We start from the raw sequence: 26,957 nt of genomic DNA on the forward strand, positions 1-26,957 counted from the left end.
CTCTTAAAGACTACATAAGGAGTTAGCTTACTTTTAAACACCATACCAGAAGGAAACAGCCATAGGACTGCCGTTTGTAATCCTTTGCAAGATCCTTTGATGTACGTTGTAAGCCAGTCGTACAGTCAAACTGGAGGCCGTCATGATACACATGCATCCAGCATATGTAAAACAGAGACAGAGTGGACCGTATGTGTTGCCGGTCTAATCGCTCATGGTGCGAGCAGCTGAAATACTACTCCTCTATACCATATGATTATTAGTATGTACATACAAGGAAGGACTTTGTACCGAAAATTATTCATAGTTTCCATTCTCTGCCCTTTCACAAAAAGTGGTATATTCTAATGACAAGGCTTGAACACTTTCTCCATGCTATGATGCCTGATACGATAAGAGATCTTTTATTTTCTTTCTGCAATGCCATCCTGCCCCGTTTCCCATCACGATACTTTCCCTAGATCATTCGTTCTTGACATCTCACAACATTGTTTCGGAGTACTGGAGCAAACTAGAGCTCATCAGGCTCTGGTTCGTCATACTCTGAATGCATCGAATAAGCCGAATACATCGACCCATCCTCTGCATATTCGCTGGGAGTATTGATCTGCTCGTCAAAGTAGTGTTTTGCCACAGATCGGGGGGCTGCAGTACATCATGAGGAGATTAGCATGGGTAGATTAGTATGGGTAGATTGGGACTCACTCTTTGGAGTTTTAGGCAATCGGCAGAATTCTCCCGTCTGCATGATACTCCAAGCAATCAACCCAGTCCAGCCTGTCTGATGACTCGCTCCCAATCCTCGTCCGTCATTCCCATGGAAAAACTCGTAGAAATGAACGTAATCCTTGAAATGCGGATCTCTGTTAAGCTTGGGATTACCACCGTTCACTGCTCGTCGACCATGTTCGTCTCGGGAGAAGATATGGATAAGACGATGCTGGATTTCTTCTGCCGCGCCGGCGAGGGACATGTAGTCTCCGCTTCCTGTAGGACATTCGACAGTGAGACTATCGCCGTAATACTGGTGGAATCGTTGGAGAGACTCGATGAGCAAAAAATTGACGGCGAGCCAGATGGGGCCTCGCCAGTTGGAGTTACCACCAAACATGCCGGAGCGAGAATCGCCTGGCCAGTAGCCAACACCAAATTCGTCGCCATTGACGTTCATCGAGAAGGGGTTATCATGGTGATAGAGTGACATTCTAGAAACATCATCATCGTCAATGAGGAGAGCCATACTCATGGGATGAAAGATGATGGGAGGGGAAAAAAACGTACGATCGGATACCGTGTTCGGAGAGGAACTCGTTCTCATCCAACATCTTCTCCAAAATCCTCACCAATCTCTCTTTTGACGCCAACGCCAACAACTTTCGATCTCCCCTACCAGAGGCTTTGAAGGAAAAAAAAAAAACACGCATATTTATCAGTTCCAATACTCCTTTCCTTTTCAATAGAAGAAAAAAGAGACAACTCACTCTTCAAACTCGCCACATTCCTCTCTGAAATGTCCGGCCTATTCTCAATAAACCAATCCATCCTCTTCTTGAACCCAGGGAACCGCTTGATCACCTGTGGCTCCAAAACGAGGGTCGCATAGAGTGGCATCAAGCCTACCATCGACCTCACTGGCAACTGCTGCGAATGCCCGTACCCCCATTGAATGGCATCATAGTAAAATCCGTCTTCTTCATTCCACAAGGAAAGATGTTCCTCATTGGAGCCTGGGTAAGTCATCGCATCAGAGATGAAGAGGAAGTGTTCAAAGAATTTGGAGGCGATATCTTCGTAGGTGGGGTTATGCTTGGCGAGCTCGAGGGCGATACTGAGCATGTTGAGGGAGAAGAAGGCCATCCACGCCGTCCCGTCTGCCTGACGCAAAGTCCCACCCGTTGGAAGCGGCTCTGAGCGGTTAAAAGGCCCGATATTATCCAAACCGAGGAAACCACCTTCAAACACATTGTTCCCGTCCGCATCCTTCCTATTCACCCACCACGTAAAATTGAGCAGCAGTTTTTGGAACACGCGTTCCAAAAAGTCGAGATCCTCCCTGCCAAACATTTTTCGCTCAATTTTGAATACTCGAAAGGTAGCCCATGCGTGTACGGGCGGGTTGACGTCGCTAAAGTTCCATTCGTATGCTGGTAAAGCGCCGTCGGGTTTCATGTACCATTCACGGGTCATGAGGTCGAGCTGTTTCTTGGCAAAGGAGGGGTCAACCATGGCAAGGGGGATACAGTGGAATGCAGTGTCCCAAGTGGCAAACCAGGGGTACTCCCATTTGTCGGGCATCGAGAGGATGTCGTTGATGTACATGTGTTTCCATTCCTGTAAATAAAGTTGGGAAGATTAGGGCATGAAAAATAATAATAATAATAACAGAATTTCAATTTCATGAAAGATGATACGTACCTTGTTTCGGACCCACTTGCGTTCAGGAGGAGGAGGCGGTTGCCCGGGATCACCTTCCATCCATTCCTTTTGGATATATTGGTAGTACTGCTTTGTCCTGCATACCTTTTATCAGCCCAAGCGCGCAAGGAGTCATCAAAGATCTAGAACACAAGAAACACTTACCACAACATCCCACTCAACGCTTGCCTCATGATACTCCTCAAATCCTCACTAATACCTCCTTTCGCGATTCTCCCATAAAACTCATCCGCATCCACCCTTCTGTCTTCCATATTCTCATCGAAGAGCTCTTCATCCACGATGGTAGAGTCTTCGTCGGGTGAGTACGGGGTGAGTTTGAGACGGACGACGACGCAGCCGCCGTTCGCGGGCACGTCGGTGAAGTGATAGTGGGCGGCGGCCTTTGTGCCGGTCTTGTCGGGGTTGACGAATTGGCGGTGGCCGTGGTCTGCTACGGGGCGGGGAGCTGCAGGGGCGGAATGTACGGCGGAATCGTGATCGCCACCCTCTTGGCTCTGGGCTGCAGGCTGGTCATCATCGCCATCCTCTTCGAGTTCAGCGGCGGTATGCGCAGGGGGTAATTTAGGTGTCTTGACTGACGGACTCTTCAACGCCAACCCTTCCTGAGCAGACTTGGCCATCTCGGGCTCTGGAGGCCTGTGAGATGGAATAAGATGATCGTGGAAAGCATCCTTCACGAACGGTGTCCTATTCTTCCCACCCCAAAGTCTCTCAAAGTTTGTGTCGTTCTCTGTGAATAACAAGTCTGGGACGACACTAGGTCCGTCGACGAGGACGACGCCTCCCTTTGCAGGGGCGGCAGGGGCCGGGGAAGGGGTACAGTATAATCGGGTTTCACCGAGGGTATCGTGTGAAGCGTGGATGACGCCTTCGGCTTCTTGCGAGAGGGAAGGCATGTTGGGCGGGAGTTCTTTGCCCCATGACCAGGTGTTGCGGAAGAAGACCTGGGGAAGGATGTGCAGGTCGGCAGGATCGGGGCCACGGTTGTAGGCTGTGATTCGGACAGAGATGGCATCTGCGAATTCTTCGTCTTTGGCATACTATTTTTTTATTTATTGGAAAGAGAAAGCAGTCAATCGCGTGAAAGATGCAAGAGAGAGGAAAGAGGGACTCACCTCGACGTAGACGTCCCAGTAGCGGTCCTCGTCAAAGAGGTCAGTATCCATCAGTTCAAACTCGCCAACCTCCCTGCTCCTGTTTTGGTTCTCTTCCTTCAGCTGCTGGTATGGGAATTCGGTTTGCGGGTACTTGTAGAGATATTTCATGTACGAATGTGTCGGGGTAGAGTCGAGGTAATAATAGACCTCTTTGACGTCTTCACCGTGATTTCCCTGGTTACCGTTGAGGCCGTAGAGACGTTCTTTCAGGATAGGGTCTTTACCGTTCCAAAGACCAAGCGTGAAACAAAGTCGCTGATGGTTATCACTGCACCGGTCCGCATCAGCCACTTGTTCTCTCAAGCAGATCTGAAACGACAAGGACGCAACTCACGAAATACCAGCCATTCCGTCCTCACCCCACCTATACGCTCTTGACTGCGCCATCTCAAATGGAAACGAGTTCCACGCGTCGCCATTCGCCGAATAATCCTCTCGGACGGTACCCCACTGCCTCTCGCTGACATATGGACCCCATCGTTTCCAGTGGACCTGGTACTTGTCCGACTGCTGGAGACGGTATTCTTCGACGGAATGGAATCTGGGACCGAGCTCTGCGACGAGACGGTCGCGGAGAGACTGCTGTATCAGTAGCGGATTGTCAGTACATATCCAGTGGCGGGCCGCGTGCGATTCGTAATGCAGGGACGGCGTGTCTTGCAACAGGATACCGCACGCACCTTTTTGTCTTGGGCCACCGCCTCCGGGGTATCCATGTCGCTCCCACCGTCCTTGGCTATGGGATCCACTGAGCTTTGGCTGCGTGCAGCAGGGAGAGAGAGACGTACGGGAAAGCTCGGGGGCGGACTCTTGCTGCGAGGGCGGGCGTTTGGGAAGGCTGCGGCGTGTGCTGTCAGCTTCCTTCCTTCCTCGGCCACAACCACCCACTTTTCCTTCTCCCGCTGGGCCCCGGGCGGCGCAGGGATATTGATCTTGAGCTGTTCAGGCACAGGGGTCGCAGTGCCCGTCGCGACCGGCGTCACATCCCCGGCTGTGGCTCCGGCGGAAGGCTGCTCCTCTGGAAACGGCTGCGGTCAGCTCTGCTTTGGGTAATAAACGGCACCGGGGCGAGTGGCTCGAGGGGGAATCGGGGATCGGAACTAGCAGCTAGACTCACGCCCCGCCCGGAATAGCTTGTTCTGGAGCTTCTTGGCTGTGCTCATGGAGGTCTGTGCGTCTGAGCAGGCGGAAAGAAAGAGAGGTAGGAGAGAAAGAAAGGAAGGGAGGGAGGTAGGAAGAAGTGAGTGCTTGACTGATATAGCGACGCATGACTCCCCTGCCCTGAAGTGAGGATGTATTTCCTGATCGGGCAAATCGCATCCATCAAGCCATACGCGTCATACAGTAATAAAGGTCCCCGGGATTCGATTCCAGAGATTCCAGACTTGCTCTCGATATAATTACATCTAATAACTGTCTATTGTCTCGGCTTCTAGTTATGCGTGTATGGCGTATAGCGCGGCATTTACTCCCGCTCTCCAAACACCCGTCCAAGCAGCGTGCTCCTCAGTACTTCTGCCCCCGGCGTGCGCGTGATCACAAGCGGCAACATCCGCGGCTTCAACGCCTTCTCTGGCAATGTATTTCCCGTGTCCTGCGCCAGCCCCTGTGAAAGAATACGCTCATCCTTACTCCTATCCACGCCTGTCTCCCCCGTCCCGCGTCGATCCACCACACACATCCCTCTCGTGTACTCGCCCGTCCGCTCGACCGTAAACTCCCGTCCCTGCAGCGCCCACCCTTCCACCGGCCCGGCTCCGCGGGGAACACCAGCGTGCGCAATGGCATACCACACAGCTACAGGATCATGCATCTCCATCGCATCTGGTAGCCCAAAACTCGCTTGGAGACCACGGACCCTGACGAGCATCGCAGAGATGAACGCTTCCAGCGGCGTGGGCGTTTCTGGGGCTTTTCGGACAGCACCGGTGGATGGCTCGGGGATGGGGACGACGGAAGGATGGATCAGATCAGAAAAAGGGATGGCGTGCGGGGTGGTGATGTCGAGAGGAGCCATGACGAGTTCAATCTTACCCTCCTTGGCGGCAGAGATGACGGAAGACGCGGCGTAAGGGTCGGCAAAACAGTTGAATTCAGCGACGGGGGAAGTGTTACCCGGGTGATCGATCGCACCGCCCATCCATACAACGCGGGAGACTTTGGTGAATGTCTCTGGATCGGCACGCAGAGAGTGTGCAATGTTCGTCACTACACATAGCATATTAGCGCTTTATATGTATACTGCACCAAAAAAAAAACTCGCATGGACCGAGGGCAACGATGGTCACGCTGTCGTCAGGCTCCGCCCTGAGGATATCAAGTATCACCTCGTAAGAAGGTTTAGGCGATGTGTCGAGATGTGCATGCATGTCCCCTGGCTGAATCTCGGGAGGAGTGAAATGAGGGTGCGTCTCGCTAATGTTTGACAATCCATCTGGGCCATGCTGCAGGATGGGGAAAGTGTTCATTGAAAAAGAAGTAGTCGAAAAAAAAAAATTCCCAAAACTCCGTCAGCCAATGTCTTTTCACAACGACAACACAATGGAACAGTCACTGAAAAACCCACAAAGTACGCAGCCACCGCCTTCTCCCCGCCAATCGGCCCATCCTCCCCCATCGCCAACACCGTCTTCACCTGCCCCTTCAACCTCCCATACCTCCCCTCCGCGCCCGCAGTCTGCGCCACCTCTTGCGCCAGGAGATGGTATATCTTTAACAAGTTACTATGCGCAACGGGCGCGTGGGTGTTGCCAAAGACGATGGAGATGAGGGCCAGGTCGACTTCGGGGGAGGAGAGCGCGAGGAGGATGGCGAGGACGTCGTCTACGCCTGGGTCGGTGTCGAGGATGATTTTGTGCGGCATGGTATGTGTCTCTTCCTTGTGTCTGGTGTTTGTATATGTGTGTATTGGTATGGAAATGTGGGAAAAAAAAGAATGGCGAATGAGGCTGTTATCATACAAAAGAAGGTCGGTGGATAGATCCGAACACCTCGGCAAAGGGGGAGAACCTCCACTCTCCACCGAATCCTCCTTTCAATTTCCCCTGTCGACTTTTTGCGTCTATACGTATCAACAACACTGTACTCGAACTCTGCTTCAAAGGAAAAAAAAAAAAGGAAACAGTAATACATAATACTCCCCATTCAATCATGCCAAAGGACACAGCATCGTCCCTTCTCGCACATATTCTCGACAACACTCAGATCCCGCATCAGCCCCTGCTTATCCTCCGGGACGAACCCACTTTTCCTGCTACGCCCATATTCAACCATCTCCTTGCAACTGCAGTTTCTAGGTATGTCCGAAAGCCTTGAACTGGGCGTGCGTGTATCGCGATTGTTCTGTCCAAAACTGGATTCGGAAACGAACTGGGGGAGGCTGTAAAAAAGGGAATGGGGTGTGTTAAAATGGAATGCTGATACGACGTTTTTGGTATTTGGCAGAAACGAGCAAATCACTTTCGTAACCGTCCTTAACCCACCTGAAGAATACCTTGATCCGAGTTTACCGCGCGGGGATGGGCTAAAGATCATAGACCTTTCAGGTGATGTTCCCGGATATACTTCAAACCTTTCTTTTCCAGAGATCAAACAACGGATACTCTCCTCTTGTAAGTCGCCGCTCATTTCCTCAAAGCTTCAAGCTTTTGGAATGTGGGGAGTGAGTTTGGGAATGGGAAGCTGATGGAAAAAGGGGCAAAAAAGACAATGGCGGACAAATATTTATTGATGCGTTGCATGTCCTGGGTGAGGATCATTCGTTCGCTGGCGTGGTAAGCCTTGTTCGAAGCTTGCTGGCATCTATAAAATCCCATAAAGGTAAGTCTTATAGAAAACACCTTCCATACCGCCATGCTAAATAAGATGTCTACAAATAAGCCCCCTCCCGACTCATCCTGCCTCTCCACCCCTCTCTCCTCCACCACTTCACCCCGCCCACTCTCTCCCCAACGCTCTCCCTCCTGTCCCCCCTTCCTCTCCCGCTCCTCACCCATTTATCCAAACTCTACCTCTCACCCATCTCCTCCAGCCCTTCCGCGAATTACTGGATGGTGCTGGAGAATGCCATGAAAAGAGGAGTGGGCAGGGAACTGGCTTATAAGGGTGAAGAGGGGTTGGATGTGGGCGCAAGGGATTGGGAAGAGGGTGTGGGCGTGGGTGTGCTGGTAAGGAAAGCGACAGGAGGGATAAAAGGGATATCCCGCTCCCTCGAAGCAGTAGTCCTCAGCCCACCATCCCAACCCTCATCTTCTCCCACCAACTCAACACTCACCCTCCCACCCCTTTCATCCCTCATCAACCTCACCCCATTCACCCCCCCGCCTCCATCTGCAATCCCGCCCGACGCCTCCGCCCTCGGTTACCCCGCTCAAGCAGCCACCCACGCCGATCTCGACTTGCCCTTCAACCTCTCTCTCACAGACTCCCAGCGCCAGGCTCGCGCACAGGTGCCTCTACCGTATGCGCACGAGGGGGAGGGTGCTAGCGGGGATCTGGTGTGGGAAGATGAGGAAGAGAGCGACGATGAAGAGATATAGCTCGTTGTCCTCTTGAACCTGTGGTACCCAGTCATAGAGTGTAAACAATGTATTTTACGTAACCGTCTGCCTCCACATCAGGTCTCCTGGCTAAGCGGGTGGCGGCTGCGAGCCATGTGCTCCATCTCTGCAATCCCTTTATTTCTTTACTTCTTTATTTCTTTGTTTCTTTATTTATTTCCCGACCCACCGGCCATGTCCTTCCACCCCCAGTTCATCCCACACTCAGCCCATATCGACAGGGACCCGGCGACCTTGTCCAACTACCTCGCCATCGTCACAAAGCACATTGACCTCGACTGGACTATCGATTGGGACAAGCAGGTCTTTGGCGGGTCTGCGACGCTCACGCTTGAGGCGAGGGAGGATGGTGTCAACGAGGTGGTGTTGGATAGCAGCTTTTTGGACATCAGCAAAGTTGAGGTGGACGGAGAAGTTGCTGTGAGTTACTTTGCTCAGGAGTTGTGGGAGACGAAGGTAAACTGATGGGATGGTAGGAGTACAAGCTCGGCAAGGCGATTGAGATTATGGGTGAGGGGTTGACTGTTTCCCTCCCCAGAGCTGTCTCCAAAGGTTCTGTACGTTACCTTTTCTTTTGAAAAACCCGGGTTTTCATCGCTGACATGATCAAAACAAATGATTTCAGTCCATTTCCGTTAAAGTCACCTACTCGACCACTTCCCAATGTACCGCCGTTGGGTGGCTCACTCCTCAGCAGACCAAATCTGGTAAATACCCCTACCTCTACTCCCAATGCCAGGCTATTCATGCGAGGAGCATGCTTCCTTGCCAAGATACGCCTGCGGTCAAGGCGACTTATGGTGCCAAGGTCCGTTCTGGTAGGGGTTTGGAAGTGTTGATGAGTGCGTTGAGGAAAGATACTGTTGACCTTGGGGATGGTGTTACGGAATTTATCTATGATCAGGTTAGTTTGCCCATCTCTTGCTTTTTTTAAAAAAAATGGATCAAAGTAAGCTGACGCGAAAGCGTTTCGGTTTAGCCCGTTGGCATCCCGAGCTACCTCATCGCCATCGGTGCAGGCGAACTCACCTACAAACCATTCGACAAGCTCTCTGGCCGGAACTGGAATACCGGCTGCTGGACCGAACCCGGAAACATGGACGCTGCCTATTGGGAATTCCACAAGGACACTGCCAACTTTGTCGCTACCGCCGAGGACCTCGCGTCCGAGTACAAGTTTGGCGTTTACGACGTCCTCTTCCTCCCCGAGTCCTTCCCTTACGGCGGAATGGAAAACTCTTGTCTCACTTTCGCCACACCGACCATCATTGCCGGTGACCGATCCCAGGTAGACGTTGTCGCTCATGAGATTAGTCACTCGTGGTTCGGTAACGGGATCGGGTGTGCGTCATGGCGACATTTCTGGTTGAATGAAGGATGGACGACCTACCTCGAGCGATTGATCATCCGCGCTACCCACGGCGAACAGGCTCGTCAATTGTCTTTTACTGTCGGTCGACGGGGGTTGGTCGATGACCTTGCCCGATTGGAGTCTCGGTTCCAACGATTGGTCGCAGAGTACAAGGATTACGAGGATCCTGATGAGGGGTACAGTCAGGTACCGTATGAAAAGGGCGCAAACTTTTTGTATTACCTCGAACAGACTGTGGGAGGTCTCGAAATTTTCTTGCCGTACATGAAGGATTACGTCAAGACTTTTGAGGGATATGCGATCACCACTGAGCAGTGGAGGGGCCACTTGTTCCATTACTTTGGTAGTTTAAAGAATGGGGAAGAGATAGTGCGAAAGTTGGGCAAGGTTGATTGGGACGAGGTGAGTCATTCCATCTCATATCCTGGGTGTAAAAATATCTAATCGTTATCAAATGATTAGTGGCTTCACGGTGACGGTGGTGATCTTTGTGTTGATATCAAGTACGACGACACGCTGTCCAAAGCTGTAAGTTCTGGATCAAAATCTTTTTATCACGCAGTTCGGCCTCGCTGATATTTTGCGGGGAATAGTGCTACGACCTCGCTGAGAGGTGGAATCATGCCAGGGACAGCGAAGACTTTTCCGATTTCTCACCCAAGGATGTTGAGAATTTCTCTACTACCCAGAAAGGTACAGTCCATCCCCACTCACCTTTTGGTTCTCCCCCCCTCTTCGCACCTGCTAACTCCCGTTACCCCAGTGATCATGCTCGACCGACTCGAGACCTACCCCGCTTTCCCTCCCAAAGCGGTCTCTGCTCTGGATAAGGCCTACTCTCTCTCTTCCACCGGTAACGCCGAGATCGCCCTCCGTTTCTTTGAGATTGCACTCAAATCTTCTGCTGATTATGCCGAAAAGGCGGCCGAATGGGTCGTTTCCAAAGGAAGGATGAAGTTCTGCCGACCAGTTTTCAGGTTGTTGAATGAGCAAGCACCAGAGTTGGCGAAGAAGACGTTTATGGAGCATGCCGGGTTTTATCACCCTATTGCGAGGAAGATGATTGCAAAGGATCTCGGCCTCAAGGTAGAGTAATGTAAGAGTTTATTTTTTGGGGGGGTGGGGGCTACGTTTTTGACAAGCTGTCATGAATTTCTATCTGTATACAGGATATGCTTTAGTGTGTTCGTCGTGCATTCTACATGATTCTAATGTGATCCGCTCAATGCAGGGTCCACCACCCCTTCTACCGCCTTTTCCCCCGCTTTACTCCCAGCCACAGCCCCAGCCCCAACTCCACCTTTCATCCTTCCAACCAGTACTGCCGCTGCCCTCCTAAAGTTCTTTACCTCCTCCTCAGTCGCGAGCCCACACGCCGCCCACCTCACTTTAGCGTTATGATCCACTAAGAAGATGTACCCCAATAGACTGTTACCAAGTCCGAGAGGCTGGATGACGTCGATGGGCGACCAGGAGCCGGTGGAGATTAGATATGTAGGCCACTGGTGTTCAGGGATAATACGTTTGAGGGAAGAGGTGAAGAAGGATACGAGGAGAGATTTGAGAGCGTTGGGTTGATGGTTGATCTGGGAGAGATATATTGTCAATTGGCTGGGTGATATGACCACCGGAGAACAAAAGGAAACACCACAGAAATGGACAGATATCAAGGAGGAGGCTAACTCACAGTAAGATACTGGAAATCCGGGTGCCCTTCCAAATCCTCCAGTACAGGCTGAACGAAAGACTGAACGTGCTCTTCTGATAATCGGGTGGAGATGATAGCCACAAGTGTTGCCTTGCCCCTGAACAAGTCCGTTGTATGGACATTCTGTCCAAGAAGGGATTTACCAGAAATGTCGGGGAAGTAGTTTGCTTTCTATTTTTCCCGTCAAGATTAGTGGTCGAGAAGAACGGATCGGGCGATGGAAAGTACACACGTCTTCGCGAATGAGAACATTCGGCGCTATCCAGAGTTTACCACCCCTTGCTGTTCTAGCTTGATTATAATCGTGGAAATACCCTTGCTTCGCTTCATGTAATCTTTTCAAGTGTCGACTGTCAGTAAAACGATCTGATTGTCGATGTTGGACGCAAGTGCATGCAAAAGGAAAACTCACAATGCCTTCCTCTTGGCTTTCGCACGGTCATCATCGAGCATCTCATCCTTCTTCTGCTGCCATGATTTAGGAGATGAACTGGGTTTGATAGGGGTTCCCGGTGGCCGCTGAAGGGGGGGAATGTCGCCCGAGGCGGGTGATTTACCTTTTGGCTTGGAGTTTGTCGGAGGGGCGGTTGCCAGGAGCCTCGAGGGGCCTGCGAGCGGGGTAATTGGCGCAAGTCGGAGTGCCCGTGGCTGGAATGGGAGTCTGGGAGGCATCCGTGGAAGTGGATATGGTGAACCTGGAAAGAGAAGATGCATCTCAACTCGCAAAAGAACGAATTCGCGGTCTCAGGTATGGAAATAAGATTACGTAATATACAGCTCGTACCAGCGACAACGCTGCCGAACTGCCGCCGGGAGACGACGAAGATGGTTTTCATGATGAAAACGACTGGAAAGGTAACGAAAACAGCACGAACAACAATGATGAGGATACCAGCAGCCCCCCGCTTCGCTTCAAAAGCGAGCACCAGCTCGAGACTGCTAGTGCCTTCCCGACGGGCCACAACAGCCGCCACTTCTTCCGCTCACGTATGTCCTACCATGTTCGAAAGAAACATATTGCTTATCCACCTTGTTGTAGACATTGAACCCTGCTGGAACGGTCACAACACTTCCTAACAAACTTCGTGTTGCTACCGAGTCTATTCCTGGGCATTTCCACGCTGTGGGAGTCTACATCGATGCCGGTAGTCGATATGAAAGTCAGAGGACTAGTGGCGTATCCCATCTTTTGGACAGACTGGCTTTCAAGGTGATTCACAAAATTGTTGTTTCTTAAATCTCGAATGCTAATGCTGTATAAAACTTTAGAGCACAGACAAGCATACTGATGCCCAGATGACCACCCTCATCGACTCTTTGGGTTCACAAGTTACTTGTGCTTCTTCCCGTGAGACCATCATGTACCAGTCAACCGTTTTCCCCCAGTCTCTCCCTCTCGCATTCGAACTCATCTCTTCCACTATCCGACACCCTCTCCTTCTCCCAGAAGAGCTTTTGGCGCAAAAGGAGGCTGCTGCGTATGAGATTCGGGAAATCTGGGCGAAGCCGGAATTGATCTTGCCGGAAATATTGCATACCGTCGCTTTCCGGGACAACACCCTTGGTATGCCCCTGCTCTGTCCTGAGAGTCAGTTGGGCGTGCTTGGAGAGGAGGAAGTTAGAGGATTTATGAGGGACTGGTACCGACCAGAGAGGATGGTGGTTGCTGGTGTCGGTATGCCGCACGAAGAACTCGTCATGCTTGCCGAAAAGTTCTTCGGAGACATGCCCGCTACCACTACCAGCCCTGGATCTCTCCACCCCTCTGTTACTCAAGCGCAACAGCCTTTGGGGAGTAAATCGTTTGCGACCGCGTCTGCTTTGCCCGTCTCTCAAGATTACACCGACCTCGCGCACGCTAAAGCCCAGTATACCGGCGGCGAGCTTTACATGGAAAAGCCAGAAGAAGAATTTGTCCATATTCACATTGGCTTCGAAGGATTGGGAATTCATGATCCTGATATCGTGCGTCTGTTGGCTATTGCTCCTTCTCCATCGCTGACGTGCATCTTCATTATAGTATGCTCTCGCGACCCTTCAAACTCTGCTGGGCGGAGGCGGCTCCTTCTCCGCCGGAGGGCCAGGTAAAGGCATGTACACCCGCCTCTACACAAAAGTTCTGAACCAATACCACGCCGTTGATTTCTGTGCCGCCTTTCACCACTGTTACGCTGATTCCGGCCTGTTCGGCATCTCAGCCTCTGTGTATCCCCAATTCGCGTCTAGGATAGTTGATGTCATGGCGGGACAACTGCATGCGTTGACGGGACCCATGTTTGGTGGTGTGGAGGAGAAGGAGGTGAGGAGGGCAAAGAATATGTTGAAGAGTACTTTGGTCATGGCGCTGGAGAGTCGCTTGACTGCCGTCGAAGGTACGTGTCTTTATACTTTACTCTCTCTTTCCGCCCAGATTCCCCATAACTTACCATTCACTCCTCTCCATTTCCACTCATTATAGATCTCGGTCGTCAAGTACAGATCCACGGCCACAAGGTCCCTGTCGAAGACATGTGCGCCAAGGTCGATGCGCTCACTATGGCGGACCTCCACCGCGTCGCAAACCGTATTTTAAGACCGGGCAACTCGTCAGAAGGGAGGGTGAATTACGGATTAGGATCGGGCAAGGCGACGGTAGTGGCGCAGGGACCAGGATTGGGTGCGTTGGGCGACGTGAGACGGATACTGAAGGATAGGTGGGTGTTGGGTGTGTAAAAATGAATGGAAGGTTAGAGTAGTGGAAGTGGAATAGAGAAACAGGGAAGAGGCATTTTTGTATTACTAGACTTGGTAATCAATCAGCATGAATGACCACCGATCAAACACATCATCCAATCTTATGTTCATTCCCTGCCTTGCCCAACAAAATCGTAAACATTGAATGCATGGCAATTATACTTGTCAAATTGCACAAGAAGCTCCCACATAGCCTTTTATAAAGTACCGGGCGCGACAAACCCCTTTAACATCTTTCAAAGATCCTAAACAAGTCCGGCAAATCGGCCAGTTGATTGACATGCGTCATACAGCTCTTTGGCCATACTGTGTGCCGTCTAAAGCTGGGGAACAAGACGTGCTCGAGCTGCCAGAGCTGATGCTGAATCTCTTCCGGGGTGGGCTCTACACCCTCTAACTCGTCTCCGGTCATGTTTTCATCTTTAGTGTGCGGTGGAGGGGGTTGGTCTTCAAAAGGCCGAGGGGAATAGAAGAATGCGAGTTCGCGAAGGAAAGTTTGGAAACATTCCTTTTCATTATCCCAGTCCACCTACATGTCCCGTCCATTAGTTCACTTTAAATTACAGTACATAAAGCACCGTGCATTCGTCACACAAGACGAGGGGCAAACTCACTTGTGTTCCAAGGCATAGTAAGAAGTGAGGCAACCGATCCAAATTCGGAGTATATCCTTTCAACAACATAGGGAGGGTCTCCACTTTTCCGTCTTCAGTAATGAGAAGGGAAAAATATTCGTCCAGCATTTCCTGACGGTCTCTTAACAAGCTTGCGATATACTGAGAAGAAAAGGATTAGGAACCAAGAGCAGCATGAAAAGGAGCGTAAACATGGGCCAAGAGACGTACATCCACAACACTTTCTACCTCCAACCCTGCTTCAAGCAGCCCAGGCTCGTCCTCTGCCGCTAACGTCAAAAGCTCCTTCAACTGTGGGGCAGGATCAAGGCGTATACGGTTAAATGCGCCGAACTGCCGAAGACCAAGTTGATAAAAATGTTCATCACTTTACAATGTGGATCAGGGTTAGCATTTTGGACAATTAGGTTTCCTCCTCGGAGTGGGAGCTCACCCCAATGAGCCATGGTTGACAAGGAATAGCTTCGTGCTATGCTGGATAAGCGAAAGGCATTGATATCGATCGACAACTCCGACGAAAGCATGCCGTTGAAAGATCTCGTGAAGCTCTGTCAAAATGATCAGTTTCCTCAAGAACAAGGACATAAGAAACAGGAACCCACCAGCACTTCCATCCCTCTTGACTGCCCTTCTCAAAGATTGGATACTTGTAAAATGACATACGCTCTCCTCAATCTCCTTCGCTTTCCCTTTCGCACTTTCCCCTTCATCCGCGAAAACTTGTTCTCTTTCCCCTTCTTCTGCTTGTCCCTCGTCGTCGTTATCATCGTCCAGTACTATGGACTCATCACCTTGAAATTCTGGATCAACATTCCTCCTTTTGGAAGGTCGTTCTTGTTCCTGCAATTCTCCGTCTTCGACGAAACCGGAGAGTTGGGAGGGGTCAATGACAGTGAACATGGAGTCGAGGGTACGGTTGGACGGGTCCATGCGGACTTTATAGTTTGGAGCTGCTTTGCGGGTAGAGAATGATGCAGATGCTATAGTGGAATTTGAACTTTCACGTTTTCCTAAAGGTGTAGGGGCACCAGGAAGCAGAGTCTATGGCAGATATGTAAGCCATATTGTTGAGAATGAAGTGAGGGGAAAAGAATTACTTGAACGGTGAAAGAACGCGAGAGGTTGGCACCTTCTAGAGCGGTTTGAACGGCTTGCACGACAGCGTCGACAATTTCATCTTCATTGAGAAAACGGACCTCTGACTTTGTGGGATGTACATTCACGTCAATTTTTGCGGGGTCAATTTGCAGACTAATGTCATACGATTAGTACTGTCCATGACATTCGTCAAAAAACACGTACCTGAGATATGCCCAGGGCGAAGCACCTTTTGGGAGGTACGAGGTGTAGTGGCCTTCTACAGCTTTCTTCAATTTGTTCGAATCGACTAGCCTATCTGAATTGTGAAGTGAATGAGCATCTTTCAAGGCGTACATGATAAATAACTCACTATTAATGAAAAGTAACCACCCCCCCTTCTTCGACCAGCTACTATTCGCATTACTCACCCAGCCTTTTAGCTTTGCACCTAGCCTAGCAGGCTGCAGTTCAGACTCTGGTATTTCTAGCAACTCATTGGCCAGTGCGGATGTGTAGAGTGCCGCGATATTCGCCTTGGTATTCGAACCGACCTGGGTGGCAACATCAGGTAAAGCAGTGCCGGCCTTTTTGCATACCCACGCAACGTGAGGATTATGAATGGCATATTTGGTGACCACGTCGATAATACGGTTATATTCGTCTGAGGTTGACTTGAATGCCCGCTTACGAAGTGGCATGTTGTAGAAGAGATCTGCAGCCTAGCGTCCACGGTGTATGAGCTTCACCTTTTTGCGCCCTTAGGGTGGGAAGCTTACCGTGATGACCGTTCCGTCATTGGCAGCCGCTGGCTTCGGGTCTGCGGTACCTCCAGGCTTTGCTGGGATCAAGCTGCCATCTTGATAGTGAGCTCTGGCAGGACCATCAGTTGGTTACTACGCGTACTGTCCAGATTTACCACTCACTTCCAGCCACACCCCTCGTTTTTGGTCTTCGTAACAACTTCGACGTGACTGCAGTAACTTATACTTGCAAGAGCTTCGCCTCTAAAGCCATATGTCCCTAACGACTGGAGATCCTCAAACTTTTGCAGCTTTGAAGTCGCGTAGCGCTCGCAAAGAAGGGGCAAGTCATCTTTGTTGATGCCATGACCGTTATCGGTGATTTGCAAGAGCTTCAGACCTCCATCCTTGACTGAAATCTTGATAGATGTAGAGCCTGCATCTAGAGAGTTTTCAAGGAGCTCCTTGATAGCATTTGACGGTCGATGAATAATCTGCAGTAGTATTGTACGCGTCAGCTCGAGCAACATTACCGACGCGTCTTGGCCTCACCTCGGCAGCAGCGATCTGGTTGATTACATCTTTTGTAAGCCTATGTATGGGTTTCGGGCCCTCGGGTTCAATTTCTTCTACTTCTGGCCGTAGATCGATGTCCATAGAATCCTCTGACATGGCATGTTGCGTGGGAAGCATCGTGCAGAAGGAATATAAAACTTGAAGGTAAAATGGCTGCGCGAGCAGAAACGCGAGTGATGACGACCAGGGTTCCGATGACGATGAGAACCTTTCGGATAACATTAAATTATCGAGATCCATCTTTCCGACACTTTGCCTCTTTCTTCTATTTTTGTAAACCCATTCGCATCTGCAGCTACTGAAACAATCCAGCATGCCGCTGACGGTAAACGAACCTCATCACCACCGCATCAAGCGCCATTACACAGTCAGAAAGTCTCCATATCTTGTCTCGCTCGTGTTGTTACTCGCAGCAACATCTCTCACTTTGTTGAACATCTATGTGCGTGCCGACATTGCCTTACGATGGTGGGAGGCGTTCTCGAAGATGGATGTCTGACCAAAAATGACGTACAGGTACCCAGACTCATCCATGTCAAGGGGCGAAATCCAGGACCGACCACATTCGAAACGAGGTAAGTCTGGACGCAAATACATGCTACGCATCAGCAAGCACTGCAAAATTGTTGACCATGATAAATGGACCCCTACAGGTATGGCCTTTACAAACGGTAGGTTGTGAATTATCTCATTCGCCACTTCGCACCACGTTCGGCCGATGGCTGACCCGCAGCCTGTTTTCCCAAGCTGCACTCGCTCTCTAGCTGTACCAAACTCGACGCTTGCTTTCCTCGAATCAGCCCACCCTCTTCCCACTGCGGTTGATCTGCCGTTGGTGGATATTTTTGGTATCGAGGGACCTACTGGCGACCCTTCGAAAGGCGCTGGGAATCAGTGGGTCTGTCAGAATTTCCCTACCAGGTCAGAGTGTCAGCAATTTGGCGAGAAGTTTTGTGTTCTCTGGTCAACATCCGGCTACGCAGCTCAGCTTTCTCTTGTGCCATGCCTTGCCAGCTTGATCAGCCTACTTTTCATCTTTTTGCACAGGGGTTAGTTCATCCTTGTTTCCGTGTCCGATTTGCGTCAGCTGACAATCGGGGGAATGATAGGAGAGCGTACGGCCAGAGCTAAAGCTCGTCGCCAGCAATGGAAGCTCGTCTCGGGCACCATGCTCATCCACTGCCTTTTGCAAGTGTTATCCATCGCCTTGATTTTGCACGTTTTCAGGACCGATGCTAGGTTCGAGAGTAAAGGCAGTCATTTGGGTAAGCGTCCCATCCACATCTATCCTTTTTTTTTTTCCAAGTCGCTCACAGCTTTTCAGACCATTCATTCAATTTCGGAGTCGCCTCAGCCGTTGTCTCTCTCACACAAGCTCTTCTTTTGACGTTCACGGGTCTTGCAGCTCGTACGTTTCCTACTCTTTTTATATGCTGCATCATTCTCCGCTTTCCCTCTTCCATGAACTGACACAAGCGCAGGCGCGGGCAAACCTTGGGCAGCAGGCCAGTCCGCACTCAAATCACGTAATCACCGCCGTACCCGTTCCGGACGAGTTGTCCTTGTCCCCGAGGGTACCCATGTCCCGCCACACGAGGCTGTTACTGTTGGTGAGGTACGGGCCGTCCAGGAAGTTGGTGAACCGAATGAAAGCACGGGGTTGCTGGACGGACATGAAGAGAGTGTGGCGGGTGGTGGGAGCCAAAGAGCGACCGATACCGTTTGATGTCATTTTTGAAATGTCAAGGAAAATGTGGAATGGGAGGGCCAGAGACCTTGTTTAGAGTCGAAAATAATGGTTCGAAAATGATTTGTGGACTGTAGCAAAAAATGTTTCAAAAAATAGCTCCCTTAATGTATCTAGACGTATTCCTCTTTATAACTGATCGTGATCCACTTCGAAATGGCAGTGTTATCTGTACAAGTCTAGCAGCCCAGCATGGAAAGTAATTTTGTACATATAGATGTTTATGGCCAGCCACACAGAGTAACATGCACAACGATACGGATCCTAGAGACAGAAAGAAAGAGTAAAAGAGAACAGGAGATACTAGGTACCAAAAGATGATCCCTGTCAAACCATATGGGCGACAAAAAAGTCCTGGGAATTAGGAATAGCAATAACTGGAAAATACGAAAGGAAAAGGCCACGAAACAACGAAAATGGGAGAAAAAAATGGTGAACAGCAGATGCGATGATGAATATGTGGAAATTGTTGTTGGGCGATTGGGCAGTCATAAGTGTATTAGTGTCGGTTGGTATCATTATGTACATTTGATTTAGGATCGATCTGAAGAATCTGCAAAGTAGATTAGACTTTTTCCAGACATGCGATCAAGAGTACACTCACTAAGCAAAGTAGTGAGTATAAATACGTGACTCGGGATGGATAGGCATCTCAAGCTTGAACGCGTTCAACCTGATCTCAAGATCAGCTCCATGTGTCACAAATCCTACGCCAGTTAACAGAGAACTCACTCTTGCTTGATGGCCATAGCCAGCTCGGGTGTCAATCGGTTACATGTAGCCGGTTCGCTCCTCCTATCATAGGTCAAGCAGTCATATGTAGTATACACTGCGCATTCCGGCGCCCACAATAACCTCTTTCTTCCAGGAGCAGTCATGCTTCTTGGAGGTGCATGGTGGGTGGAAGGTGTCATGAAAGATAACGTCGGAGCAGAGGTGTTTTGGACGGGGAGCTGGTACATCCTTTCCGGAGCAGGAGAGACCTGTTCAGGACTGGAAGTTGGAAGGGATGGGTTTTTGGAATCGTCACTGGGATGCAAGAGCTGCTCAAGGCCATCAAGGCGTGCAGGATCGGAAGGAGGAAGGCGAGCCAAAGGTCCTGGCTTGGCAGAAATGGCTTCGTGGGTAGAGTTGGATCTCGGTCGATTGTTCGTTTCTTCATCCTGCGAAGAATAGGACGACGACTCTGTGATTTTCAAATCAGTCAAGATGATCCTTCACAGTACAATACAGACTTACGCTTCAAGATCCCTTTCTTCGGCACCGCATTCTTATCAATGTACGCATTACCCCAAGTAGCCTTGAACTCTGCATCAGCTTCGTCGGATAACCTTGTCCTTCCCATCGTCATCGTGAGATCTTCCATTGTATCGCCTTCATCAGAGGAATCATCCTCGCTATCATACTCGTGCTCGGTCACCGCGACGGCATGTACGAGGGTAGGTGTCTGTCTAGGCTGAACGTGAACGACTTCAGGCCCTAGATTGGGACCTTCGTGAGGTACAGCAGCAGTGACGCTTTCTATGTCCCCCACAACATCCTGGTTGGGTGTAGACTTGGCTGCGACATTGTCGTTTTGCCTTTGAGCGGCTTCGGCGCGAGAGCGGAGGGTATACTGTCGGGCAAGCTTGGCAGCAGGAGTTAGACCAGCAAGGGCACGGTCCTCTTCGTCATTAATGAGACGTTCAGGCTCAGCAGTAGCGTGGCTGATAGCAGCGGGTGCAGCTTCGCCCTTGCTTTTACTCTTTTTCTTTTTTTCTTTTTTAATCTTCTTGACTTCTTTCTGGGGTAATCCGGCATCCTCATCCTTGGGCTTTTCTTTGAAAATTCTGGAAATACCCATCAAACTTCATCATCGTCAGCTGACAGTATCTAACCTCTTCAGGACTTGCACTCACCTATTCCTTTTCGCCAACTTTCCAATACTCCCCATTTTCCTGATCATCATACTGGCAGAAGAAACCGTCGAGCTCAAAGAAATGTTATCTGTCGACATATTCTTCATCCTAAACAGACTTCTCTTTCCCTTGCTCTTCGTCTCATCCCCGATCGTTGCTGTTCGTTCTGTTCGTTCCGTGCCGGCCAAGCTGACTTCGCTTCCCGCAGCAGCAACATTCGCAAAAGGCGCAGAAGGCGCAGGCAAATCGTGAGGGGGTGTTACAGGAGGAGTAGCAGATCTAGTAGATGTTTCAGAAGGCGATGAAAAAGTCTGAGGAGGGAGTGAGCGTTTGACAGGGGAAACAAATTTCTTTTGCTCCTTCAGATTCTTTTCCGATTTATTGAATATCTTGCTCTTAAGGCCAGACTTGCTGCCTTTTTCTACAGTTTCAGGCGTTGTAGAGTTAGATAATGGAGATGGACGGGCGTTGGTGGCGTTCGTGATAGGACCAGGATATAAGGGAGTCGCTGCACGGACGGTAGGAGGCTTGGAAGAAGCAGCAGAGGATGAGCGAGAGGACGGGCTGTTTTCACGATCAGATCTATCACTCGAGTGGGAGTTCCTCCGCATTTCAGTGTTCAAACGTGCAGGCGGAACAAAAGAAGCTACTGAAGGGTCAAGCTCTGATGTAGGAACCGTGGGTGGGTTGAGAGTGCTAGGAGTAGAAACAGGAAATGTCCGTTGATCCGTCGCATCGGGCGCTGACGGTGATCTAGGGAGGGAAGATGGTTGCGGATCTGCTTTGCTAGGCATAGAAGCCGAGCGCACCTGTTCACGGGATGCAACACGAGACGGTCCTCGTTTGTAATGGTGGAATGGTTGTTGTTGTTGTCCTTTGCCGTGCGGCTTATTCTGCCCTTGTGAAGCAGCGTACGATGGGTCAAAATAACCTTCACTCATACTGCCGCGTCTCTCATACTCTGCAGAAGCAGGAGGGGTGGGTACTGTTTGATGAGCTCCTGTTACAGATGCCATCATCATATGCTGATAAGCATTTGCCCACGCCGCAAAGTCTGCTTGGGACTGTTGAAACTGTTGGAAACCAGGTTGGCCGGAATAGCCGTGGAATGGAGGGGTGTGGAATGCAGAAGCGGGAATGGCGGCGGTAGTCCAAGATTGTGGCTGAACCGAATAAAACTGTTGTTGAGGAAAGCAACCAGGATACGATTGGTTGTAGGGAGAGGCTTCAGAATCACCAGAACCGGAACGATTGTGTGGTGCAGGATCGCTAAAAGGTGTAGCTGATCGGGATCGACTTTGGTCGAAAGACGGTGTACGGTCCATGGAAGGGCGGTGGACTACGGTAGGCATGTGAAGCACGGCTGCCATAGTGCTATATAATTGTCTGTGAGCAAGCGTCAGGTTGATTTTCGTGAGCACTCACTTGATGGCCGGTATTTACTCAGATATTGTCCTCCTGTCTAGTGACGAGGTGACTTTACAATTAAACTGCGTAAGTATTTAGCGAGATTTCTAGCTGAGAAGCAGACAGGGGAGCGAGAAAAAGATGAATGAATGAATGAATCAAAATTCAAACATGGTTGGCGGAACGCCGCAGGCCTGGGCTGGGTGGACAACGGAGCCACCCACGGACCTCCTTCAAGATCGCTGCCTTTCGAGATGCATGTGGAGCAGTTCGGGAGATAGCGCAGTCCAAAAACGACATCGTAGCATAAATAGAACGTAACGACTTACTTTTACAAGTCCTCTTGACGGTATTCCGTGGAGAGGCAGTGTTACAATGGTCGAAGTAAGCGTGAAGAGTGAGGGCGCTAAAAGCTAAAGTACCGTAAGGTTCTACCGTTCGTTTCGTTAATCGTCTACGAAAAAGAGTGTGTCAGAATAATGAGGATAAGCTGTGTGAAAGAATATGGAAGATAAAACACAACAGGAAAATGCTAATGCAAAGCAAAGAAGCGAGAAATGGAGAATGAGATGGGGATGATGAAGGAGGACGTGTGTTGTGATTGTTGTGTGCGACAACGCTAGTGGAAGGAGTGGGTGTTCAAACAGGAAGGAGAGTCTCAGGACCGCAGCCTGGATGGCGGATATAGGGTAGCAGACATTATAGAAGGCTGGTATGTATCGCCTGGAGACGAGTAAGACAACAAGACGTCTAGTCGCCCACTACACTATCCTTGCGAGTCTTGACCTTCCGCCATCAAGCAGTAATAGAACGCGTCTTTCCGAGCAACTCTCCATTCTCAAAGTCCCAAGGGACAGCATGAGTATAGCGTTTGCGTATTTCTGACGGTCGTAACGGGCCCATGCACAGTTGCCAGTCTCACATCAAGAGTTCCCATTTTCGGGACACAACACGAAAATGCTACCGCCCGAAAGATCATCTCTCTCAGGTAACTCAAACACCGCCATAAAACGCATGCACAACAGTTTCTCGCCTTCGCTCTGGATAGATTCTCGCAGAACCTTCTCACGACCGATATGCAAAGAAAGACAAACTCACGAGCTGCGACAATATTATCCTTCAAATCTAACACTCGATGTCCAACTTGTTTTGACCTCCGAAACAGATCCTTCCCTATTTCGTCCACGTGACGAAACTTCTTGTCAAGCGCTCGATATTGCCGGTGCAGTCGAAAAGTCGACTGTCTCAATGATAAATGTCGCTGCTTGAAAATTGTTACCAAATAGCCCAAGCCATTCAAACAATTAGAAGACAAGAGAGAAGACGACTTATTTTGTAACAAAGATCTGTTCGTGGTTGTCAAAAGGTCCACCCAAATCTCGAGAAATGGTTAGGTCCGTGTGACTTCGACCCTGACCCCCCCCCGCTACGGCCGCGTCAACAAAAGAAGCTCGATAAAAACGTTCTCAGGCTTGCACTGATTTCTCATGCCGCTGAATACACTGATATGAGCCATTTATTTCATTCTTTTATGTTCTTATGCATCTCATAGCTAACATCCTTCAGAAATTCATATCAGATGATAGCAATCATATCCACAAATGATTCGATGTACCCAATTTGTGTGCTTAGTCTCTCAAAAAAGTCAACGAGAGGTGACGTAAGTGGCAGGCGCGTTCCAACGACTGCGAGGAAGTCACAGCTTTATGTCTTTCATTCGTATCGTCCTTTAAATGTATGTCATGCCTTACTCGCAGGTTCAGAGAGGGATGGAAGGGATTACGGCAAGGGCAGATGGGATATTTATACCAGCATGCGGCAGGGGAGACAAAAAGGGAATGGCGGAGAGAAATTGCAGGTTTCCCAGGGTGTAGTCACGAGACACGCGAAAGAAAAACAGGCGCGAATTTTATTTCAGCGTATACCGACCGGGCGCCGTCATAACAACTCAAGGATGCAGTGGAATACGAAGTAAGGGAGGGCCAGTAACTCTTTATTCGATGGCTCAGAACCCCTTACTTGGTGGTAAAAAAAAAAACAGAAGAAGAGTACTTCAAAATACAGAGCAGAATGCTCCTCGGCACAACACGTCACAAAAATCATCAACAGCTTACAAAATGTGATGTTGCGTGCTGTCCTCATCAATCACCTACGTACTATCACCATCTTCTGGCTTGCTCATTATACCTCATCGTCCATCCGGAAATGCGCAGCTGGAAGTCGCTATTTCGGTCCTTGCCCAATGCATGTGGTGTCGAGCTTAACAACAATTTAACACTCAATCATCCTCCATTCTTCTTTTACATGACCAATCCAAATCTGGAGGGACTGAGGTACAAGTCATCACTAATCTCACTTTTCCTCGGTCACTGAGCACATATATTACACCACATACTCTATATGATATCGAAAGATTTGGAAAGAACCCTCGATGGCTTGAAGCTTACTATATGAAGCTCAAGAATCTATTCCAGATCAATAAAATGTCGACTCACTTCTAGATGACATGATGGATGATGCTACAGCTCACAGCGAAGCAGAGAGCAGTGTCTTACTAGATCAATTAATCACGCCAGGGGTGTTCGTTAGGTACCCCAGGGGCCAGATCTTGTGTGGGAGGTTGTCAGTGAAGGTTGATGTTGAAGAAAAGAGGAGGGCATTGTTTTAGAAGGGCGTGGTGTGCAGACAGCGTGGTAGATATATATAGAAGCATCGAGATGTTGAGAGAGATCCCCGAGCGATGGATATCATGTAATAACGCTTCTTGGGACACTTCTTGTAACCTTTCGTTTTAGATCACTCAATCTCATAATATATTCAGCCCAGCAGCTCAAGCTTCCCAGGTCTATCACATCACATCCCCTGTAGCCGTTCGTTTCCTCACGAAGGAGCTCTCTCAGCAGCGAGCAGGCGTAGAGCGTAGCATGACATCATTACTAATACGTTCCAAGCATAGTTAGAATCCTGAGACGTTTTCCTGGAACCACCCCAGGCCGAACTGTTCCTGTCCAGGGGTTCAAGGGACAATGGGATACGAAGAAGGCTAATGGGGCCCAATGAAAACTGGGAACTACTTGGCTGCATGGGAGTTGTCGGCGACAGCCGACTTCTTATTTTTTTTCCGCCGTCGTTTATTTTTTGTTGTCCATGCCTATGTGCGCGTGGCGCGTTGTCGCGGAGGCCGACCGAAATGTGGAAGAACCGTCGCACAAACTACACCAAGGAAGAGAACGCTTCTCTATGTATTGTACATGGAGCGCATCCCTTGATTGCTGCATAATGTGTACTATGGATTTGGAGCCTGTGAGCGAATGAAAAGGGAATTGGAAGGATGTTACGGACAAATATGCAGAAATAATGATGTCCAGTTTCTACGAAGATCGTTTTGAAACCAGCAGCAGTTAGTAGACGAGCTCTCCAGGGAAAAAGCTAGAGAACTTTTAAATTTATTATATGCACCTGGCTTCCGGCTATCCGCCAAAAATCCACCTATGATGAAACAACAACAACGGCGGCGGAGGAGCAACAAGGGCAGATGAACACCCTACATGTTGGAGCTACCGGCAATAATAGAACAACAGTCCTGCGGAGAATGATGTAATTGCGACAATAGTTACTAACCTCCACCGGGAATCTCCGAACTGCAATTGTATGATGGCACATAAGGCTGAACATCCTTTTATGACGTTCTGAAGCTGTGTGGAATTTTCAATCCTCATCATCGCCGATCCTTTGCCACAAAATTCCTGACTAGGCACACGTATATATATGATCCACCTCGCTTGGACGAGAAGTCATCCACATTGTCTTCGACACAACAACCACAAACCAAAAAATCCCCCAAAGCTGAAAAGCTACTCTACCCATTCGAACTTGCCTTAACAGCTGTATTAGTCCCATACGTATTTCTTACCATGTCTCAGCCAGAAGCCCAACAGAAAAAGTGCGTCCCATCTCATATCCACCGATCTATATCTTATATGGCCACTGACTTTTCATCACAGAGAACAGAAGCAAGATCAGGCTCCCCCTACTCCTCATGAGGATGAAAATCAGCCTGACGACAATGATAACCAATCTGAAAACAACGACCAGCCTCCAAAAGAGCCTCAGCCCGAACCCCAACGACAAAAAAAGAAGAAACCACAGGGTCGCGGCGGCAAAGGTCCTCTTCCGGACGTAAAAGAAGCTACTAAGCCCGTCCAGAATGGCACCGATACCGCCGAGGGTGCCCTGAGTGGGGCTGGCGATACTGCTCAAGGTGCCGTCGGTGGAGCGACGGACGGCGCCACAGACCAAGCTTTGGGGCCTCTTAAATCTCGACGTAAGCCTCTTCCTAATGAGCTTGCCGACACTGCCCCCGAAGACCAGCCTGGCGGTGGTAAGGACAAGGAAGAGAAGGGCAGTTTGAGGATCAACATCTCTCTGGATTTGGATGTCGAGGTTCATTTGACAGCGAGGATTAAGGGTAAGTCTCATCCTTGGCTGTCGTTTTTGCCTAATGCTGAGCAACATTCACAGGTGACATTACTATTGGCCTGCTATAAGCCTTTTAATAGGAGTGGAGATATGATCAGAAGCCGTGAGGAGTAATGTGTAGCGATCTAATAATTTTAGTTGTCTTGCCCATAGAAGCTGTTTAAAGCGCATGTAGCATACTTCTTGCCGCTTTCGCCCATGCATGACCATCATCCTTGCGCACTGCTTACCAGACGGCTCTGGCGAGTATGTTTGACTGACATTACCGTGAGACACCTGTCCAGTCCCAGATTGCGAGCAAATGGTAAATAGTCCTTGCATGCTGTGAGATGGTAGTATATGCTAGATGCTAGCATGCACCCGCACTCTAGAGTGTGGTGTTACAATGTCTGCGGTGATCCACGACATTCTACGTCGATACCTGCGG

At 49.7% G+C, this 26,957-nt stretch overlaps 10 protein-coding genes across 10 annotated transcripts; 5 read left to right on the plus strand and 5 right to left on the minus strand.

Annotated features, from left to right (window-relative positions):
* Positions 1–511: 511 nt before the first annotated feature.
* On the minus strand, positions 512–4,759 carry CNBE4570 (hypothetical protein; the record flags this gene model as incomplete). The annotated part of the gene is made up of 12 exons (XM_770091.1): positions 512–645; positions 706–1,205; positions 1,282–1,396; positions 1,482–2,331; positions 2,416–2,512; positions 2,581–3,479; positions 3,555–3,864; positions 3,931–4,178; positions 4,277–4,332; positions 4,385–4,434; positions 4,485–4,614; positions 4,714–4,759. The coding sequence occupies 12 exons, from the start codon at positions 4,757–4,759 to the stop codon at positions 512–514; spliced, it is 3,435 nt and encodes a 1,144-aa protein (XP_775184.1).
* A 302-nt stretch (positions 4,760–5,061) lies between these two features.
* CNBE4580 (hypothetical protein) lies at positions 5,062–6,459 on the minus strand (the record flags this gene model as incomplete). The annotated part of the gene is made up of 3 exons (XM_770092.1): positions 5,062–5,804; positions 5,860–6,040; positions 6,163–6,459. The coding sequence occupies 3 exons, from the start codon at positions 6,457–6,459 to the stop codon at positions 5,062–5,064; spliced, it is 1,221 nt and encodes a 406-aa protein (XP_775185.1).
* Positions 6,460–6,746: 287 nt separating this feature from the next.
* On the plus strand, positions 6,747–8,134 carry CNBE4590 (hypothetical protein; the record flags this gene model as incomplete). Its single annotated transcript, XM_770093.1, has 4 exons — positions 6,747–6,892; positions 7,041–7,207; positions 7,263–7,415; positions 7,476–8,134. 4 exons carry the CDS (start codon positions 6,747–6,749, stop codon positions 8,132–8,134), a joined length of 1,125 nt encoding a protein of 374 aa, XP_775186.1.
* A 195-nt stretch (positions 8,135–8,329) lies between these two features.
* Positions 8,330–10,622, plus strand: CNBE4600 (hypothetical protein; the record flags this gene model as incomplete). Its single annotated transcript, XM_770094.1, has 7 exons — positions 8,330–8,575; positions 8,632–8,712; positions 8,781–9,059; positions 9,135–9,929; positions 9,990–10,055; positions 10,121–10,220; positions 10,291–10,622. The coding sequence occupies 7 exons, from the start codon at positions 8,330–8,332 to the stop codon at positions 10,620–10,622; spliced, it is 1,899 nt and encodes a 632-aa protein (XP_775187.1).
* A 113-nt stretch (positions 10,623–10,735) lies between these two features.
* Positions 10,736–11,907, minus strand: CNBE4610 (hypothetical protein; the record flags this gene model as incomplete). Its single annotated transcript, XM_770095.1, has 4 exons — positions 10,736–11,113; positions 11,215–11,406; positions 11,468–11,585; positions 11,648–11,907. The coding sequence occupies 4 exons, from the start codon at positions 11,905–11,907 to the stop codon at positions 10,736–10,738; spliced, it is 948 nt and encodes a 315-aa protein (XP_775188.1).
* Positions 11,908–12,114: 207 nt separating this feature from the next.
* On the plus strand, positions 12,115–13,947 carry CNBE4620 (hypothetical protein; the record flags this gene model as incomplete). Its single annotated transcript, XM_770096.1, has 5 exons — positions 12,115–12,222; positions 12,275–12,445; positions 12,505–13,200; positions 13,256–13,607; positions 13,694–13,947. 5 exons carry the CDS (start codon positions 12,115–12,117, stop codon positions 13,945–13,947), a joined length of 1,581 nt encoding a protein of 526 aa, XP_775189.1.
* A 247-nt stretch (positions 13,948–14,194) lies between these two features.
* Positions 14,195–17,095, minus strand: CNBE4630 (hypothetical protein; the record flags this gene model as incomplete). The annotated part of the gene is made up of 11 exons (XM_770097.1): positions 14,195–14,497; positions 14,583–14,744; positions 14,814–14,970; positions 15,037–15,151; positions 15,206–15,644; positions 15,701–15,854; positions 15,906–15,999; positions 16,054–16,402; positions 16,460–16,553; positions 16,607–16,917; positions 16,976–17,095. The coding sequence occupies 11 exons, from the start codon at positions 17,093–17,095 to the stop codon at positions 14,195–14,197; spliced, it is 2,298 nt and encodes a 765-aa protein (XP_775190.1).
* A 217-nt stretch (positions 17,096–17,312) lies between these two features.
* On the plus strand, positions 17,313–18,725 carry CNBE4640 (hypothetical protein; the record flags this gene model as incomplete). The annotated part of the gene is made up of 7 exons (XM_770098.1): positions 17,313–17,441; positions 17,516–17,574; positions 17,653–17,670; positions 17,747–18,048; positions 18,109–18,264; positions 18,324–18,407; positions 18,481–18,725. 7 exons carry the CDS (start codon positions 17,313–17,315, stop codon positions 18,723–18,725), a joined length of 993 nt encoding a protein of 330 aa, XP_775191.1.
* Positions 18,726–19,349: 624 nt separating this feature from the next.
* On the minus strand, positions 19,350–22,014 carry CNBE4650 (hypothetical protein; the record flags this gene model as incomplete). Its single annotated transcript, XM_770099.1, has 4 exons — positions 19,350–19,419; positions 19,479–19,932; positions 19,986–20,593; positions 20,645–22,014. 4 exons carry the CDS (start codon positions 22,012–22,014, stop codon positions 19,350–19,352), a joined length of 2,502 nt encoding a protein of 833 aa, XP_775192.1.
* Positions 22,015–25,965: 3,951 nt separating this feature from the next.
* On the plus strand, positions 25,966–26,598 carry CNBE4660 (hypothetical protein; the record flags this gene model as incomplete). Its single annotated transcript, XM_770100.1, has 3 exons — positions 25,966–25,994; positions 26,056–26,519; positions 26,573–26,598. The coding sequence occupies 3 exons, from the start codon at positions 25,966–25,968 to the stop codon at positions 26,596–26,598; spliced, it is 519 nt and encodes a 172-aa protein (XP_775193.1).
* Between the last annotated feature and the right edge of the window lie 359 nt (positions 26,599–26,957).

Source organism: Cryptococcus neoformans, chromosome 5 (genome assembly GCF_000149385.1).
Source record: "Cryptococcus neoformans var. neoformans B-3501A chromosome 5, whole genome shotgun sequence".
Classification (NCBI taxonomy): Eukaryota; Fungi; Basidiomycota; class Tremellomycetes; order Tremellales; family Cryptococcaceae; genus Cryptococcus; species Cryptococcus deneoformans.